General features: G+C 40.2%; 1 protein-coding gene and 1 long non-coding RNA gene across 3 annotated transcripts in view; both read left to right on the plus strand.

Annotated features, from left to right (window-relative positions):
• Nucleotides 1-8: 8 nt before the first annotated feature.
• Nucleotides 9-9,766, plus strand: LOC123828272. Of its 2 annotated transcripts, XR_006787454.1 has the most exons (4): nucleotides 9-199; nucleotides 1,634-1,803; nucleotides 2,313-2,454; nucleotides 9,252-9,766. It is a non-coding gene; the product is annotated as an uncharacterized LOC123828272 (long non-coding RNA). The 2 variants fall into 2 exon arrangements; XR_006787455.1 differs by lacking the exon at nucleotides 2,313-2,454.
• Nucleotides 9,767-16,365: 6,599 nt separating this feature from the next.
• Nucleotides 16,366-18,236, plus strand: part of ADGRE3 (adhesion G protein-coupled receptor E3) — a 51,146-nt gene continuing 49,275 nt past the window's right edge. The window contains exon 1 of the mRNA XM_045853066.1: nucleotides 16,366-16,458. Within this exon, the coding sequence (XP_045709022.1) occupies nucleotides 16,401-16,458 (58 nt within the window). The 5' untranslated portion in view covers nucleotides 16,366-16,400. The remainder of the gene's footprint in view (nucleotides 16,459-18,236) is intronic.

An 18,236-nucleotide genomic window follows, 5' to 3' on the forward strand; every position in this document is an offset into this window, starting at 1 on the left:
GGGCGGGGTCTAGGCCCGATGGACAGGGCTGGAACGAGGCTTTGGTCCAATAGGCGTGGACTGGGACGGGACCTGGGCTCGTTTGTGGGGAGCCTCGCTGGCGTGGTGGAATGCACAATGTTTAACTTTCCCCTCCGCTTGTCTGGTCTCCACCTTTCTCCTTTAGCTTAACCCAGTCTCCTGCAAAAATATATCTTAGGTAAGATTTATTTTTCGGTTTTACTAACTTCTTTTAAAATAGGATCGAACCCTGGCAATGGGTTGAGTGCCTGCTTGCCAACGGAAAGATCAGGGGTTGGATTCCTAGTCAGGGCACCTTCCTGGGTTGCGGGCCAAGTCCCCAGTTGGGGGTGTGTGACAGGCAACCAATCAATGTATCTCTCGAACATCAATGTTTCTCTCTCCATCCTGTCTCCTCTCTCTAAATACATAAATTCTTTGGGGGGGGGGGGAGATTAAAGTTAGGATCAAATATACTCATGCACTACATAAAGACATTTTAGTCAACACACGACCCCATGTATGTGGATGATAAAGGGGTCATATACTAAACCTGATAAGCTCAGGAGAGGCCTTATAAATAAACTTAGAGACTGAAAGCAACAACATAGGATGGTCTAAAATTAAAACTGTTTAACTAAAAGTGAGTCATGGCAGGAACTCACATCCTTGCCCAATATCTTCCTTGACAAAGGTCAGTCTTTACCTTAACTGAGCCTGTCCGTTGTCTTTTTGCATCTAAGATAACATATCTTTGGAATGTGTGAGTCATCCCTTTTTCCCGACCCCTTAGGACATAATCTCCCACGGAAGTACGTGAGCACCAAGTTCCCTCATTGTTTTCTTGTTCCCACCACATACCATCTCCACCTGCTGTAAATGTTATTGTTAATCATACTACACCTACTAAAATAAAAGAAGTATTTATCTCTCCATTTTGCTTTTTATCTAATCCCAAAGATTGCACTCACATACCCCGCTTTGCTTTCTCTCACCTCCCTAATGTATCACCAAGGAATTTCATTAACCCTCTTTGTACTTCCTCCTTTGATAGTAATGTATAAAATAAGGTGCAAAATTACCATTCTCTGGAGCATTTTTTCAATTCGTTGAGATTTTGCTTCCTGGCAATTGTCATCAGTTTGGCTCAAATAAACAAAAAGTCTTACAGGTTTGGACGTTTCTTATGTTGACATATACCATAGTATATGGAACTACCATATGTCATACATATGGTATGAACTACATATGTCACTACATATGTCATAGTATAAGGAACTACCGTAATAGTTCCTTAAGATTATAATGGAGCTGAAAAAGTCCTATCCCTTGTGACTTAGTACCAGTCCTAATGCTGTCGTTCAGTGCATTACTCAAATACTTACTATTATATTACAGTTGCCTACAGTATTCAGTAGAGTAACATGCTGTGCAGGTTTGTAGCTATAGAGGAATATAATTTGTTACCCAAAAATAATGTCTATTTAGCATAAGGATTATTTTAGGCTGGTTAATTTTAAGAAAGCAGATGTGGGAAAAGCTATGAAAATTAAGTAGAAGATTCCCTTTTTAAGATATTTATATTCATAAGGGAAATCTCCATTTCTAAGGGTGTCTCCCTCCTTATCTCTAGAAATTCTTATCAGTGCAGAAGACAAAGATGAAGTCTGAATAACAACCTTACCTTTCCTTGTTCTCCATGCTTTTCCTGGTAACCTACCATAACTGACTCCCCCAACCCGCAATGTCTTCTTTTGTCTTCAGCTGAAGATGGTATTTAAGGTGGTGGCTTCAACCATTTGGGTGAGTTACTCAGTTTTCCAGAGTCCCTCCTATATTATTAAACAGTTGTTTGTCTTTCTCCTATCAAGCTGTTTTTAAAACAGGAATGTCTCAGCCAAGAATACATCAGGGTAGAGGAAAAATTATTTTTCTTCCCCTACAGAGCAATAGGTGTGTAGTAGGCTATACCATGTAGGTTTCTGTAAATGTACTCTATGATGTCACCTATGACATAGTTCTCAGGACATATCCCCATCATTAAGAAGCTCATGACTATATCTTATTTCTTCTACAACTTGCTGTAGGGGAAGTCAGAGGTGGAGTAGAGCTCTAGCAGTAGAGGCATCTGGGAAATGTTGGGCTCTCTGTTTAACCTTCTGTGTCTGTTTAACTCTCTGTAGCCTCAGGCTTGGCTGACTACCAAGAAAACCAGAATGTCACCCAAAGATAAACATCATGCCCCCAAGAAGGATGTTAATGAATGTATACAGTGTTGATAACTAACTGCCTGATGTTGTCTGTTAACTTAGAAATGCATTGTCCCTTCTGGTGGTCTGCATGACTACCCACCATATGGTTTTACTATTAACCTCCTATAAAAGAGACCCTGTCCTGGGAAGGGATGGATTTCTCTGCCGGCCACCACTGGGAGTAACCAACTGCTTTGCCTGTGTATGTAAGTTTCTCCTGTTAAAGCTCCTATGAATTTGAATAATGCTACATGTCAGTTCTTCAGAATCCATCCTGAATTTAAACTTTTGGGGCTTCTCCCCAACATTTTCATTTTCTCACTAAAATTAAGATATGAAAATCTGTTCAAGATGATATATAGGAACCTGGCTCTTTCTTATTTGTTAAAGGGAAGATACGAAGAAGTGCAAATTGGTAGTTACAAAATAGTCATGAGGATATAAATTACAGTATAGGGAATATAGTCAATGACATTGTAATAGGTGTATGGTGTCCAGTGGGTACTAGATTTATCAGGGTGATTACTTCATAAGTTATATAAATGTCTAATCACTATGTTGTACATATGAAACTAATGTAATATTGTATGTCAACTAATTGAAAAATTATTTTTAAAAACTATTTTTTACAAAACTGTAATTCTACAGGGCTTCTGAGATCTTGCTCCCTGGCATATTTTGTTAGCTTGGCTCAAATAAACTCTTTAAATTTGAATAAATAAATAGGTATTTGTTATGTGGTTTAGATAGTGATATAGTAGGCAGTTAGGAGCAGAGTAGGAACAATAAGCCAGGTATAGAAGGTCACCAGGGTGCCTAGCAAGGGGCAGTTGTAAGGTGCAACCTCACCTCTGGGGTGACCTTTCTGTTCTTATTATACCCTTAGTCATGGGGTTTAGACTCCCTGACCTTTCATACCTGTGGGAATACAGTTCAGATCCTCCCTTGACCTTTTCCTCCCCTGGCATGTCACTATTCATGTGGTAGACCCCCTTCAAAGACAAACAAGGGGGTCAGAGATAGCCTCATACAGCTCCCGTGTCAGTCTTTGCATGACCACTCCCTTTGACATTAAGCCCTCAGGACGATGAGGTTCTGACCTTTATCAAATAATCTCAGGAACAAAGCCTTGGGTCTTTTGAACACAGAGACAGAGTTTTGGTCAAACTAAAGATGGCATCTAGGCCTCAGTTGTGTTTTAGCCCCAGGCCCAGAAAAGCAGCAAGGCCAGGTAGGGTAGCGCTATGGCTGACATCAGGACCAGCTTCAATGACTAATGATTCTTTGCCCTGGCATTAGCCATACAGTGGAGACTACAACCCTGAGGAGATACATCTGAAAAGCTGATAAATATTCTATTGAGATCCTCCCCCTGAGAACTCCAGATAAAAGCCCTTAAGACTGAGAACCCAGATTGCACACACACGCGCTCTCTCTCCCTTTTACAAGCCCCACTCCCCTTCTTTTCCCACCATTCTCATTCCCTATCCCTCTCTCTGTCTCTTCAGAGAAAGCCCATACCTTTCTTCCCCCTTCTTCCCTCAAGGTGTGCACCTTTGCTTACTCTCTGCTAAGATCCAAGGGCTCTTCTTTTGCCTCTGTAACTTGCTTCCTGAGCCCCCACAGCTCAGCTGTCTCACTTCTACTACCTCTGCAACTTTCTAAATAATCTCCTCCTTGTATTTGAGTCTTGACTCTGAATTCTTTCTTAGCCAAAACCAAAAGACCGAGCTCTAACATTGGGTGATGTTTACTGCTAACAATAATACGTACACATGGGAAAAGTTCAAACTGTGAGTCTCACTCCATTCCTAAGTTTTTTTCACCAGAAACAACCACTGTAACCAGTTCCCTGATATTTTTTATATATCGAGAACATGTGTATTATATTTCTTCAAATAAATATCTGTAAGGCATCCATTGATTGCTGCATGCTAGGTGCTAAGATTCCAATGCCTTTCTTTGCAAGAATGCTCCAAGTGGAGTCTGGAGAGGAGATAAGGAGAGAGAGATGAAATTGATTCATTTCAATAAACCTACCTTAATACACTATTCCACATAACATATTAACACAATATTTATTTTTTAAAAAACTATTGGTGACTTCCAGCCAAGAAGGGGGCATAGGATACTTCACTTCCTCACACAACCAAAAGAAAGACAACAACAATTTAAAAACAAAAATCAACCAGAACTGCCAGAAAATTGAACTGTATGGAAGTCTGACAACCAAGGAGTTGAAGAAGAAATATTCATCCAGACTGGTAGAAAGGCCAGAGATGGGCAGCCAGGGTGGGGAGAACATGCAGCAAGTAGGCAACTGGTGGGCCAAGTGATCCTACATTTGCGTGCGGATAAACCAGGAGGAACAACTGGGGAGTGAGACAGAGCAATCAACCCAGGGCTCCAGCATGGGACAAGAAAGCCTCAAAAACCTCTGGCTGTAAAAACCTATAGGGGTTGCAATGGTGGGAGAAACTCCCAGTCTCAAAAAAGAGTCCAGTGGAGGGTCCCATGGAATCCTAAAATGTACACAAACTCACCCACCCAGAAACCAGCACAAGAAGGACACAATTTGCTTGTTGGTAGCAGGGGAAGTAACTGAAAGCAGGGCAAGAGCCAAGCAAGCAGCATTGATCCCTCTATGACCCCTCCCCCACAATATAGCAAGGTGGATTGCCCCACCCTGGTGAACACCTAAGGCTCCAGCCTTTACAATGTAACAGGTGACTGAGACAAAGAAATATGGCCCAAATGAAAGAACAGATGGCTCTTCTGAAAGAAGCTCCAGAAAAAGGACTAAGTGATGAGGAGATAGCCAACCTATCAGATGCAGAGTTCAAAATGCTGGTGATTAGAATGCTCACAAAAATGCTTGAGTACAGCTGCAAAATAGAGAAAGAAGTGAAGGCTATGCAAACTGAAGTAAAGAGAAATATAGAGGGAATCAACAGTGAAAAGAAGGAAACTGGGACTCAAATAAATGTTTTGGAAGAACAGAAATAAACATTCAACCAGAACAGAATGAAGAAACAAGCATTTTTAAAAAATGAGGATAATCTACCTGGCTGGCATAACACAGTGGATTAAGCGCGGGCTACAAACCAAAGCATTGCAGGTTCGATTCCCAGTCAGGGCACATGCTTGGGTTGCAGGCCACGACCCCCAGCAACCGCACATTGATGTTTTTCTCTCTCTTTCTCCCTCCCTTCCCTCTCTAAAAATAAATAAATAAAATCTTCTTTAAAAAATGAGGATAATCTACAGCCATGCCACCCTGAATGCGCCCAATCTTGCCTTAAAAAAAGGAGAGGCTTAGGACCCTCTGGGACAACTTGAAATGTTCCAACATCCAAATCATAGGGGTACCAGAAGAATAAGAGGAAGAGCAAGAAATTGAAAACTTATTTGAAAATATAAAGAAGGAGAACTTGCCCAATCTGGTGAAGGAAATAAACTTCCAGGAAGTCCAGGAAGCTCAGAGAGTCCCAAAGAAGTTGGACCCAAGCAAGCACACACCATGGCACATCATAATTACATTACCCAACATTAAAGAGAAGGAGAGAAATCTTTTTTTAAGAAAAGTATTTATGTTTTATTTTATGGCAATAATGAAATGTATTGATAGTATTCCTGTCATTAAGCTAACTTTTACATCTTGCAATGAATAATACATTGCTATAACATATTATGTTCTCCTTCTTTTATTTTTTATTTTAATTGTTCAAGTACAGTTTTCTGCCTTTTCCCCCCATCCCAGCCCACCCCCCAGCCCTCCCCACCTCCCTCCCATTTCCACTCCCCCTTGTTATTGTCCATGTGTCCTTTATACTTGTTCCTGAAAACCCTTCAGCAGCAAGAGAAAAGGAGACAGTTACCTGCAAAGGAGTTCCCATTAGACTATCAGCTGACTTCTCAAAAGAAATCTTGTAGACAAGAAGGGGCTGGAAAGAAGTATTCCAAGTCATGAAAGGCGAGGGCCTACATCCAACATTACTCTATCCAGCAAAGCTATCATTTAGAATGGAAGGGCAGATAAAGCGCTTCCCAGGTAAGGTCAAGTTAAAGGAGTTCATCATCACCAAGCCCTTATTATATGAAATGTTAAAGAACTTATCTAAGAAAAAGAAGAAGATCAAAACTATGAACAGTAAAATGACAACAAACTCACAGCTATTAACAACCAAGCCTAAAAATTACAAAAACAAACAAACTAAGCAAACAACTAGAACAGGAACAGAATCACAGAAATGGAGATCACCTGGAGGGTTATCAGCCAGGAAGTGGGTGGGGGAAAGAGGGGAAAAAGGTACAGAGAATAGGTAGCATAAATGGTAGGTAGAAAATAGACAGGGGGAGGTTAAGAATAGTATAGGAAATGTAGAAGCCAAAGAACTTATATGTACAACCATTCATGGATATGAACTAAAGGGGGGGAATGCAAGTGGGAAGTGGTGTGCAGGGTGGAGGGGATTAAAGGGGAGAAAAAATGGGACAACTGTAATAGCATAATCAATAAAATATATTTTAAAATATGAAAAATTAGAATCACAATGGTTCAAATTGAGTGTGAGCCAGTACAAATATAAAAATAAATAGGTTACACTTTAAAAAAAAATTAAGTTTTTGGGTCCCTATGTCACATCATTCACAAAAATAAATTTCAGATACATTGACTCTAACATAAAAGAAGTTGAAAATATTAGAAGAAAAACAGGAATATGCCTAACAAATTTTGCTTTATGTTTTTCAAAGGTATGGTATTTGTTGCATAGCACAATGGCTTAAAGTACTGGGGTTTGGTACTATTTAAGCACTATTTAAGTTCCATACCAGCCTGTGACAAACCTAACTTCTCTGTGACTCAGTTTCCTAAACTGTTGAATGGGGGCAATAATAGGATTATACTAAGGATTGCAGGACATAATGCCTATAGGCAAAGCACTTATTGTAGTGCCCGATGTGTAATAAGTGCTAAATAAATATTGGTTATTATCATTATAGTTTTTGATGAACTCACCTTATATCAATATAAAAATCTCTCCTCCGATTTTTAAATTACACCTTGAACTTTATTTAGTCTCTTTCTAATACTGTCATACCAGTTTCTTATTGTTTATTGTCTGATATGCTTCTTATTTTCAGCCTCTTTGCCATTGTACCTTAAATGATATTTTCCATAAACAATATATAGCTGGATTTTGCTTTTAACAAAGTCTGGAAGTAATTTTCTTCTAATAGGATGATTTAATCCACTTACTTTTATGGTGGTTATTGGTGTTTAATGTATTTTTGCCACCTTATTTGACATTTATCTTATGTTTTCTGTTTATCATGTTCACTTGTGCACTGACTGAACCAGGTCTAATTTTGTAGTCAGTTTGCTCCATCTCTTCTTCCATATGTTAATTTAAAGAAGTATAAGATGTGGTCAAAATTAGTTTAAGATTATTTTTTATATTGTTTATCAATTATTTAGTAGTTGTCAATTATTTTGTCTTTTTGCCTTTGTCTTTTAATAGTAATGTGGTAGTTACTAGGTAGTTATTAATCATCCGTATTACTTATAAAAATATTGTAAGTGTGAAAAATATAAAGAAATAGGAAAATAATTTATATTCTACATGTTCCATAATTTTACTCTGGTCTACTCAATAGGCTTGTTTAATCTAGAAACACATTTATGTTATTATCTTGGGAAATAGCCTCCTTTGTGTTTCTTCTTCTTTTTCTTTCTAAAACTCCTCAAACTCTTTATATTTATGTTCTTCTTTCTTACAGATTGTCACCACTTTATATCTAATCCTTCTATTGAACGTTCATGTTGGCTACCATTATTTTAATTTAATTTCTTAAAGCTCTTCTTTATTCTTTGAAGATTCGTTTTTATTGCAACTATTCTTTTCATCCTTTTAAAGATATTATACAAATGAAAGTTATTTCTAAGAGTTATGCTTCCTTCCAAAGATTATTTTAAGACAGTTATGGAATCTCCCTAACATTAACACTATTACAATTGGGGATCTACTAAGGCTGTGAATTTATATGATGCTGTTATTCTGCTACCTGCAAGATAAAACTTTGAGGTTAGCTTTAGATTATTTCATCCTTGAGGCTGTAAGAAATAAGACATTTTTTTAATAATGTAATTTGAAGTCCCTGATTCCCTAACAAGTGACTTGAGTAGATATTTTAGGGCTTTGAGTTTGTCATTCTTTTATTCTTAGGCTCCACATCACCTATAGAAGCAATCAGCTGGTCCTGTAGTCCTGAAGGCAGTGAAAACCCAGTTAGCATTAAGGGATAGGATGCTAATAGTGGTAAAACAGTTGGTTAAATAATGACCTCTGGTCATCTGGAATGAGTGTCCTTTGAAAGTTTTAGGAGTAATGGCCACTGGCATTGAAGAGAAAGGAGGATGGGCATTTCCAATCTGAGTCTAGTGCATGAGTATTAGGGATAGGAACCAGTCCAAGACAGTGACCAGAGTGTTCATGGAAGTCAACAATAGCAAAGATGCCTGTCTAGCAGTAAAATAAAAGACTTGGTGGATGAAATAAAGGAAGAGAGGGAGGGAGGGAGGGAGGGAGGGAGGGAGGGAGGGGAAAAGGTAGGTGGATGGATGAGTAGATTGAATAAATGGGTAAATTGGATAAGTGGGTGGGTGGATGGATGAACAGAAGGATGAATGGATGGATGGATGGCTAGAAGGAAGAGCATCTGTGAGATGGACCGGCAGGAGACTCTCAGGAATAACTGAGAAAACGCCTTCAGAGGGTCTGACTTTCAGCAAGAAAGCCTCTGCATTTTATGCTGTAGTAACTTGGATACAAAAAAAATTATGATCTCATTTTGTCATCACAGGTAAAAGTCCAGGGACATTTGGTTTATAATTGTGTGCTCTGATAAGCAGTATGAGGGTGGTAGAGAGTCAGCTGTGGCTTCTGGTTCTTTTTTTGAGTACTTTTGATAAGTAACATGTCACCATACTCTTGACAGACCAGAGAACAGTACCATGCAGAGCTGGGCTCTCAGACTTGAGCCTGCATCAGAATCACCTGGAGGGCCTGTTCAACACAACTTGCTGCGCCCACCCAAGAGTTGCTGATTTATCAAGTCTGGGCCAGAACTCAAGAATCTGAACTTCTAACAAGTTCCAGGTGATGCAAATGCTGGTAGTCCAGTAATCATATCTTGAGAACTACCAATGGAGAAAAACACGGACATTGATAGCTCTGTGTTTAAAGTAATTTTGAAGATTCTGAATGTAAAAATTTTTCAAAAATATCATAACCAATTTATTTTCCACTTCTACTTTCATTTTTCCTCCAATCAAAAGAGTGATGTGTGATAAAAATGTATTCCTAAATAAATTTGCAATGCATCATTCAATAAGAATAAAATAAAAATTCTAAGGGACAAGACAGCATTGCATCACAGTTGAATTATTAGATTTGGTGGTACATAAAATAATAGTGTACTTTAAAATTGATCATTCTGTAAGAGGGTGCAGCCAGAGAGCCCCAAAAGAAGTATTTGTAATGGGGTCTGGAACTCAGGGTGTCCAGGGAATATTAAAAATATTGGATGTCCTCACTCTGAAAAGTCTGAACTGGTGGATGGGACGCATGGAGCGGAGCCATTGAGAGTTGTTTTGCATAGCAACAGGTATTTGCATGTGAACACCTCTACAGTGGTCATTTTATGTATCTATTACTTTTGATGGGTTTTACGGATATGTTAAATAATTGTGGCCAAGCTTTGAGCCAGGGAGAAGGGAGTGACTTCCATCCAGGATGTAATTGGGAGGCAACCCCCCCTGGTTAAAGTGCCTGCATAAGAGCTTGAAGATGATTGGCTCCATGCCACAGGGCCATACCTCCCTGGACTTACTGTGGCAGCCCAGAAAAGCTGGAAAAATACTGGAATGCTGGCAGGTGTAGCTGACTGTGGGAGGAGTTGGAAATGGGGCTGCAGAGGAAGATTGGCACTGGGATTTAAACCCAGGCTTGGCAGTCATGACAAGAAGAACCATGCAGTTTGGGGAGAGAGGAACCAAGCAGCTTTTGCAGGGGATAACCATGTAGCTTTGGATCTTCTTTGCCACACAGCTTAGGAAGCCAGAAAGCAAGATGTAGCAGCAATGCAGAGCTCTCTCTTAGCAATTTGGAAGAATGCAGGAGAAATGCTTCAGGAAAGAAAGGAGTGGAAGGACTCTTGCTGGTGGGCCATGAGAAGGTGCAATGTGGTTTGGGATTAATAACTGGAGATTCTGGTGACATAGCTGATGGTGCTGGCAACTGAGAGAGGCCTGCCAGCCAAGCACGGATTACTAGGAAGAACTGGGACCTGCCTGAACCACGGACTTCTATTTCTTTTCCTGAGATACAGTACCCTAGACCAGACAAAGTGAGGAAGGAAAGACTGTGTGTGTTGGCAGGGGGTGTTATAAGGGACTTTGGGGTTTTAATGAAGACATTAAGTCATTACTCTTAAGTCTACATAATTTTTGAATAAATAATTCCTTTCCTTTTCACCAATCTCTGACATGGAGAACTATAATTCCTTGGCAGCAGGAAAGGTGAACCTAGTACAGGGGGATCCCAGGAGAACGGGGGTCCATTCAGTAGCATTGTGTGACCCCTTCTCCAGTGGCCAATCAGGGAAAATCATGGGAGACCACATGCACAATAGTTTTAAAGTAACACAACTACTTGTACATGTGCAATAAAAGCCCGCCAAAACTAGCCAGGAGGGATCTACCCTATAAAAATAGAATCCCTCCAGCCCATGAGGTCAGTCTCTGCTTGGAGTTGGCCTGCTCCCATGTTCTCTGCTATAAACTCTGTGTGTTTGGTTCAATTCTTTGTCCCGATCACCAAGAACCTGGTTACCAGTGCCCACCTGTGACAATTCCTTCAATTTGATTAAATACGAGATGAATAGAAGAAGATACTAACTCTACCTTGAAGTAGAGAAGGGGGCAGAATGGGGCTCTAGTGGGTATACATTAGGGGTTAACTAAGGATAGGTAAAAGGACACACACTTGAAGGACTTGTTCAGGAGCAGAGCAATGGAGGAAAGGAGGCAATTCCAGGTGGTAGGACCACACATGCAAAGGCCTGCAGACTGGAAAGAACAATTGGTTCAGAGAAGCCAGAGGAAGAAAGGTAGGAGATGAGGCTGGAGAGGTGAACTGGAGCCACATTAGGTGGCCTTTATGTGTCTACTAAACACACTTAGCCTGCCAAAAATCTGTGGGGCTGTGAGGCAGGGTGTGTTAAGTTCAGAGTCATGTTTCAGAAAGCTCTCCTGGCTGCAGGTGGGGAATGGGACAGAGGGACACCAGTTAGGAAACTGTTGAAGTTATCCAAGATAAGAGAAGCCTGAGGGACAGAGAAGTTGAGTAACTTTCCCCAAGTCACATAATACTAAGTGGCAGAACCAAGATTTGAACCTAGGCAACCTGGTCTAGAGACAATATTGTAAGAACATTCACCTGACTATCAGATGGCACTGCCAGTCTTTCTCACTCTTGCCTTCCACCCCAGATGACTACTAGGGAGAAAAAATAGCAGTGCCACTTTGCTACAGAGAAAGGGAACATTGGAGAAAAAGTTTTGAGGGGAAAGAAAGAATTACATTTTGGACAAGTTGATTTTGAAGTGCTGTGATTCCAATATACGTTGCATATATAGACTGTATCACAGAAGAGAGGGTCCCCTATGCACACACACACACACAGCCAACAGATGATAATTAAAGCTATGGCATATAGGGAGAGATTGCAGAGTGAGAACATAGCCCTGAGTAAGTATTTAAAAATCAACTAGTTGGAGGAGTTGCTCTATCAACTAATAGAGAAGACAGGGCAAGTGTGGACAGGAAAATGAGGGGAAATGAGTAGAGTATGGTGTCATGGAGGGCAAGGAAAGAGGCCAGACTGAATTAACACTGAAAATTATTCACAGGGCAGAGCATTAGGGAGTTTGCTGGTATTCTTAGCAAAAGCAGTTCCAGTGATGAGGTTAATGGTGGTGCTGGGGTTGATGCTGATGAACTTGGTGGAGGTGGATGTGGTGATGGTGGTGATGATGATGACCCACCCAGTTGCCTAAGCAAAAAATAATAACAATAAACTAGGAGTTAACTCCTCTCTCTCACTGAACACCAACACCCTGACCATTTCCAAGCCCTACAGATTCCAACTGATCCATCAATTTATGTATTCAGCAATGATATCATAGGAGGCAAGGTAGATAAGAAAACTTTATAGGTTTACAGTCCAGAAGGGAGACAGACCAGAAGCAAATAAACAAGATAGTCAAAGATTCAGATAATACAATTACAGAAATAAATGAGGGGATTGAGTGTAATTAGGCAAGACTTCCTTTAGTAGGGTGGTCAGGGAACAGCAGTCTGAGAGAAATGAGTTTGGGTTGAGACATGAAAGACAAGAAGGAAGCAAATGTGAGTATTAAGGTAGAAAGCATTCTAGACAGTGTGAAAGCACGTACCGAGGTCCTAAGGTAGGAAAATCTAGATGTGCTCAAGGAACAGAAGAGACCACTGTGGCTGAGGTATAGGGAGCAAACAGGGAGTCAGCAAACAAAGTTTAAAATGGGGAAGAGATAAAATCACAGAGGGACTTACAGACCATAGTAAGAAGTCTGGCTTTTACCCCAAGTGTGATGAAGAGCCTTAGAAGGGTTATAAGCAGGGGAGTGATAAAGCATAATTTGTTTTCAATGATCACTCTGGCTGCTTAATCTAGAATGTTTTCAAACAGAATAACAAAGAAAGCAGGGAAACTATACAGAAGATGTTGCAAAAGTACATTATCTCTGCCAGGATTATTGTCCAATGAAGATCCTCATGTCCACATCTGCCTCCAATCCATAAAGCATCCAGAAAAACTCCCCCAAAACACAGCCAATCATGTCACCACACTGCTTTAAAACCTTCAGTGTTTCATGCCCTGGCTGGCGTAGCTCAGTGGATTGAGCGCGGGCTGCGAACCAAAGCATCACAGGTTTGATTCCCAGCCAGAGCACATGCTTGGGTTGCAGGCCATGGCCCCCAGTAACCGCACATTGATGTTTCGCCCTCTCTCTCTCTCTCTCTCTCTCCCCCTCCCTCCCTCCCTTCCCTCTCTAAAAATAAATAATTAAAATTAAAAAAAAAACCTTCAGTGTTTCAAATTTCCTCCAAACTCCTCTCCATCACAACTCAAAAAGAGAAAAGAAAAAAAGTTAGGATGTGGCTTCCTTACTTCAGAGACAAGAAAGAAATGACTGTGAGACATTTTTCTGTATATTATGAATGGAATTTCTATTTGCAATTTTGTGATGCTTTAGTAATTGCTTTTTTGTGTATTGTTTGGATCTTGTATTTCTTGGATTGGTGTTCAAAGAAGCACCACCTTCTTTGATGAACCATGAGGTAGGTCAGTTCTGTGTGAATTATATGTATTTAACTACCTGGCTTCCCCACTAAAGTCTAAGTTCTGTATAGGGAAGACTATTAATTTTGTTCGCTGTTGTATCCCTATAAGGTAGTGCAGGTTCTGTCACTTAATAATATTTGTCTTAATAAATATTTGCTGATGGATGAACAACTTAGAGTCCTTTTTTTCCCAATCCTACTGTTGGTCTGGATTGTCCCACAGGACCAAATAATATATCACCTTTACCAGACTTTAAGATTCCAGTAAGATCCACTGAATGACATATTCAGGTGGCGTGAGGGGAATCTCAAAATTTTTCAAAATGACTCTTCCACAAACTTTATATACCAACACAGAGACCCTAAATTCTGGCTTACCCAGCTCAAAACCACAGGACTATTTAAGGTTTGTTTTGACTCCAAAGTCCTGCTCCTCCGACAATGCTGTCACTGAAGAGCATTCCCTTCCCAGAGTCAGTTGATTCTGTCATCCCAAAAACAATCAACAATAACTAGGAAAACCTACTACTAAGGCAGGGGTAAGAAGCTAGGAAAATTTCTAAGCAAATGGAATGGGGAAACTGAGGCAAGAAAGTTAAACAAGGCCAGACAGTTTGAGAAATTTACAGCCAGCTGATGAGTAACAAGAACTTATCTTCTCTAACCAAGGACACTTCAGAGTAAATGGTTTATACCTCTCCTCCCTAACCAAAGAATATATAGCTTAAATCACCCTGGCCTGGGAAATAGAGAACAGAGACCCAATTAATGTCATTTGTGCCAGCTAAACCCAAGGAAGATGAAGTCAAGGGATCAAATAACAAAAACCCTATTGGAAGCCAGATGGATAAATAATAAAACAGTATAGTGGACTGAAGAATATTCCCAAAACCCCCCTATGTGCTCATTTTGACACATCAGCATATTAAAAATGTACCTGGTGAGCTGATGAATATTCTGTTGAAACCCTCCCTTAAAATTCCCACCCTAAAAAAAGAAAGATTAAAAGCCTTCAGGACAAAGTCTCAGGGCAGGCTCACTCTCAAGCACACCCATGCCGCTTCTCAGGCATTCACTTTCTTATTTCCTCCTAATCTCTAAGGATCCCAAGGAGATTTGCTGCCAGGGAAGCAGTGGGCAGCAGCAGCTCAACCCAGACTTACCACCTGACCTGTGTCCAGGATGTTAGAGTGGTCGGTGCCACAGGCTGTGAAATAATTCACAAAGAGAAGAAAGTACAGAGAGTAAACTTTTTATTGATTCTCCAAGAGAAGAGAGGGTCTTGGTGTGGAGAGCTACTCCAGCATTGAGGGGTAGGGGCTCTAAGCTTTTATTGATTTATAATTGGATTTTAAAAGGGTGGGGTTGCTGTTGTGTGGCCCCCCAGCTGTGGTGGGCTTTGGAACATAGGAAGTTTCAGGTGCTGTTGCATAAGCTCCAATGTTATCTTTTGCCTGCAGCTATGGGAGTGGGGGCAGTTATTCATGTTCTTCTCTTGCTTTCCAGTAATTTCTAGTCCTGGGGACATAAGCTCTGAAGAGTAAGATGGTGGTCACGTTTAACAAGGCCATAGGCCTGCTCAGCAAATGGTGCTGAAACCAAAAGAGCCGACATTCGTGCTGCCTGTCACCTACCAGACCCAACAAAGAGAGACAGGGGTCAGATCTTTATGGGCGTTTTATGCAGATGGCCAGCGATCTGAGAAGACAGGGTTTGTACCCTAAAGACCATCTTACGTTCCATTTTAAACCAGCCCTATTTATAAGGAGAAGAAAAATGTAGGTAAGGGGTTTGGGATTCAGAGGGAAAGTCAATCAGATAAAAGCTGCAGCATTCTTCCATCTGTGTTCTGGGCGGTGGACTGTCTCACCCTGGAGTACAGTGCCTCACATACCATCTTGATTGCTCGCAGTGCTCCTGAGGCACAAAGGTGGAACTGTTTATGGTTTCCTGCTGTCAAGGTGGGTCACACCTTCAGTTCCTGGAACAATGGCTTTATTACATAAATTGATTCCTAAGCTTATTAGCTATTACCTGAAACAAAAATTTTTCCAACATTTGAGTTCCCCATCAGTGCCACAATGGTAAATGGTGCCAGCTTCATCCTTTCACAAGGCTCCTTTTTCCTCTGACATCCACGTAAGCTAACAGCAGCCCCACCTAGGCTCATTCCTTTCCTAAAACCCGTTTCTAGGGAGCCAAAGCAGCCCCACGTAGGCTCTCTCCTGTTACTTCTTCTACCCTAAACCCTTCCTTTGTTTCGTTGTCCCCAGCCTTAATAAAGGTACTCTCAAAATCACCTGGACTCAGGTTGTGAAATCTTTCCTACACGAAGTCAAGAACCCACACACTGCAAGCTGGCCTGAAGCAGACCAGCTCCCACTGATTCCTGTCCCATGAAATTACAAAGGGAGCACACAAAAACAAGTGCAGAAAAGGCACAGAAAATAAACAAATAAAAAGCAGAACCATGGATCTGATGGTGAAAGATGAGAAGTTCACTTTTCTGAGAACAATTCCCTATGTCAGTACATAGAAAATAAACAAACCAAAAAGCAGAACAATGAGTCTGATGGTGAAAGAAGTTAACTTTTCTGAGAACAGTGTCCTCAGTCAGCTGACCTCAGATACTTATGCAATTCTCATGAAACTTGCTTAGGATACAAAAATTGGTTGGCTTAAAGCATAGTAGAGAGCTTTGAATGCTGGCTGGCATGGGTTATCTGCATGCGGGAATGAGAGGGCCATTCCTTCTTCCAGGTACGTGTAACTTTGACAATGACTATACCTTAACTACTCCTTATCAGGAGCTAATCAGTTCAACAATTAGCTATCTTTTCCTTCTCTTTACTCTGCTTTGAACACTCCTAGTCTCTTAAATTATGGTTTCCTACCACACCACCCTATTTAAACTATGCTCCCAAATATCCTTAAAATTTTCCTTATGGTCTAATTTAATAAGTTGTTCATCTTCTTCTATACAGGTTTTGTTTTCTAATTGATAGCCTCTCCTTCTTGATAACTGCTATGACCTAACATTGCCCTGACTCTTTCTCTGTGTTTCTTGTTACTCTTTCCTACCCCAACCTTTTCCTCTTCCTGTACCAAGAATATAATTAATAACAACGAATATTTTTTAGTATTCACTATGTACCTTATACATTAGCCCATTTAATCCTCTCAATAGGCCCATGAGGCAGGCAATATTATTATCCCCATCATATGGAGAAAAAAACGGGGCACAAAGAGGTTATATTATTTGTCCAAAGTCACACACCTTATAAATGGCAGAGCCAGGATTCTACCCAAGCCACCTGGCTCCACGTCTTTGCTATAATGCCAAGGAATCTTATGATTCTGTGGCTTCAACCACAATTCTTTTCAGATTTTTCCCCAACTCTGAAATCCAATCCATCCTTCTGGCTCCAGATCAAATAACTATCAATAGCCACAACACCAACCAAAGCTAACATTGATCAAGCTCCTACTTTAGCCTGGCATCAAGCTAAAATTGTTTCACACTCATCATCACACAGCATCTTCATATTACAGATATAAAATTACATCATGGAAAGGTTCTAGCCTTACTTAATGTATCACAGTTATTTATTTTCAGAAGAAGTGATACACCATAAATTCTATTAAAAATAATGTAAGCTACTTGAAAGTAATCCCACATCTTACACTGCAGAAGTGTCCATTATATATCTGTGAAATCAAATTAAAGTGAGAGCGTGTACAATTTAAATGAAAAAACTCCAAACAAGATATTTTCTGCTTTGGGGCAACTAGAGGCAGAGATGGATCAGTTGTGAATTTTGGTTATCCATGATCTCTGCCCTTGTTACTGGATGGAACAGGCAATGGAACAAAATGAGCATTAGATCAAGAATTAGAAAGGGACTCTTATGCAAATAACATGATGATAGAAGCACCTAGCATTTATGGAAGATTTCTGATAGACAGATGACAGACAGATGCATGGATAAAGAAAATATAGTATATACATACAACTGAATATCATTCAGTATTTAAAAAGAAGGAAGTCCTGCCATTTGTGACAACATGGATAACCCTTGAGGACATTATGTTAAGTGAAAGAAGACAGACACAGAGGACAAATACTGCACTATTTCACTTATAAGAAGTATCTAAAGTAGTCAAACTCATAGATGCAGGAAATAAAATCATGATTGCCAGATGCTGGGGGAAGGAGAAGTGAGGAGTTGTTTTTCCATGGTATAAACTTTTCATTATACAGGATAAATAAGTTCTAGAGATCCACTGTAAAATACAGAACCTGTAGTTAATAATGCAGTGTTGTGCACTTCAAAATATGAGTGTATTAAAAGAGTAGATTTCATAGAAAGTGTTCCTACCCCAAAAAAAAAGAAGAAAAACACAAAAGAACACAAGGAAATGTTTGGAGATGATGGATATGCTTTAGTGCATTGATTGTAGGGACAGTATTGTAACTGAGCAGACAGGGGCCCAACCACATGTATGACCAAACAGTTAATGCTGGAAGAAACAGGTTT

This window comes from Phyllostomus hastatus, unplaced genomic scaffold (assembly GCF_019186645.2).
Source record: "Phyllostomus hastatus isolate PE091 unplaced genomic scaffold, TTU_PhHast_1.1 phas_contig_98, whole genome shotgun sequence".
Taxonomy (NCBI): Eukaryota; Metazoa; Chordata; class Mammalia; order Chiroptera; family Phyllostomidae; genus Phyllostomus; species Phyllostomus hastatus.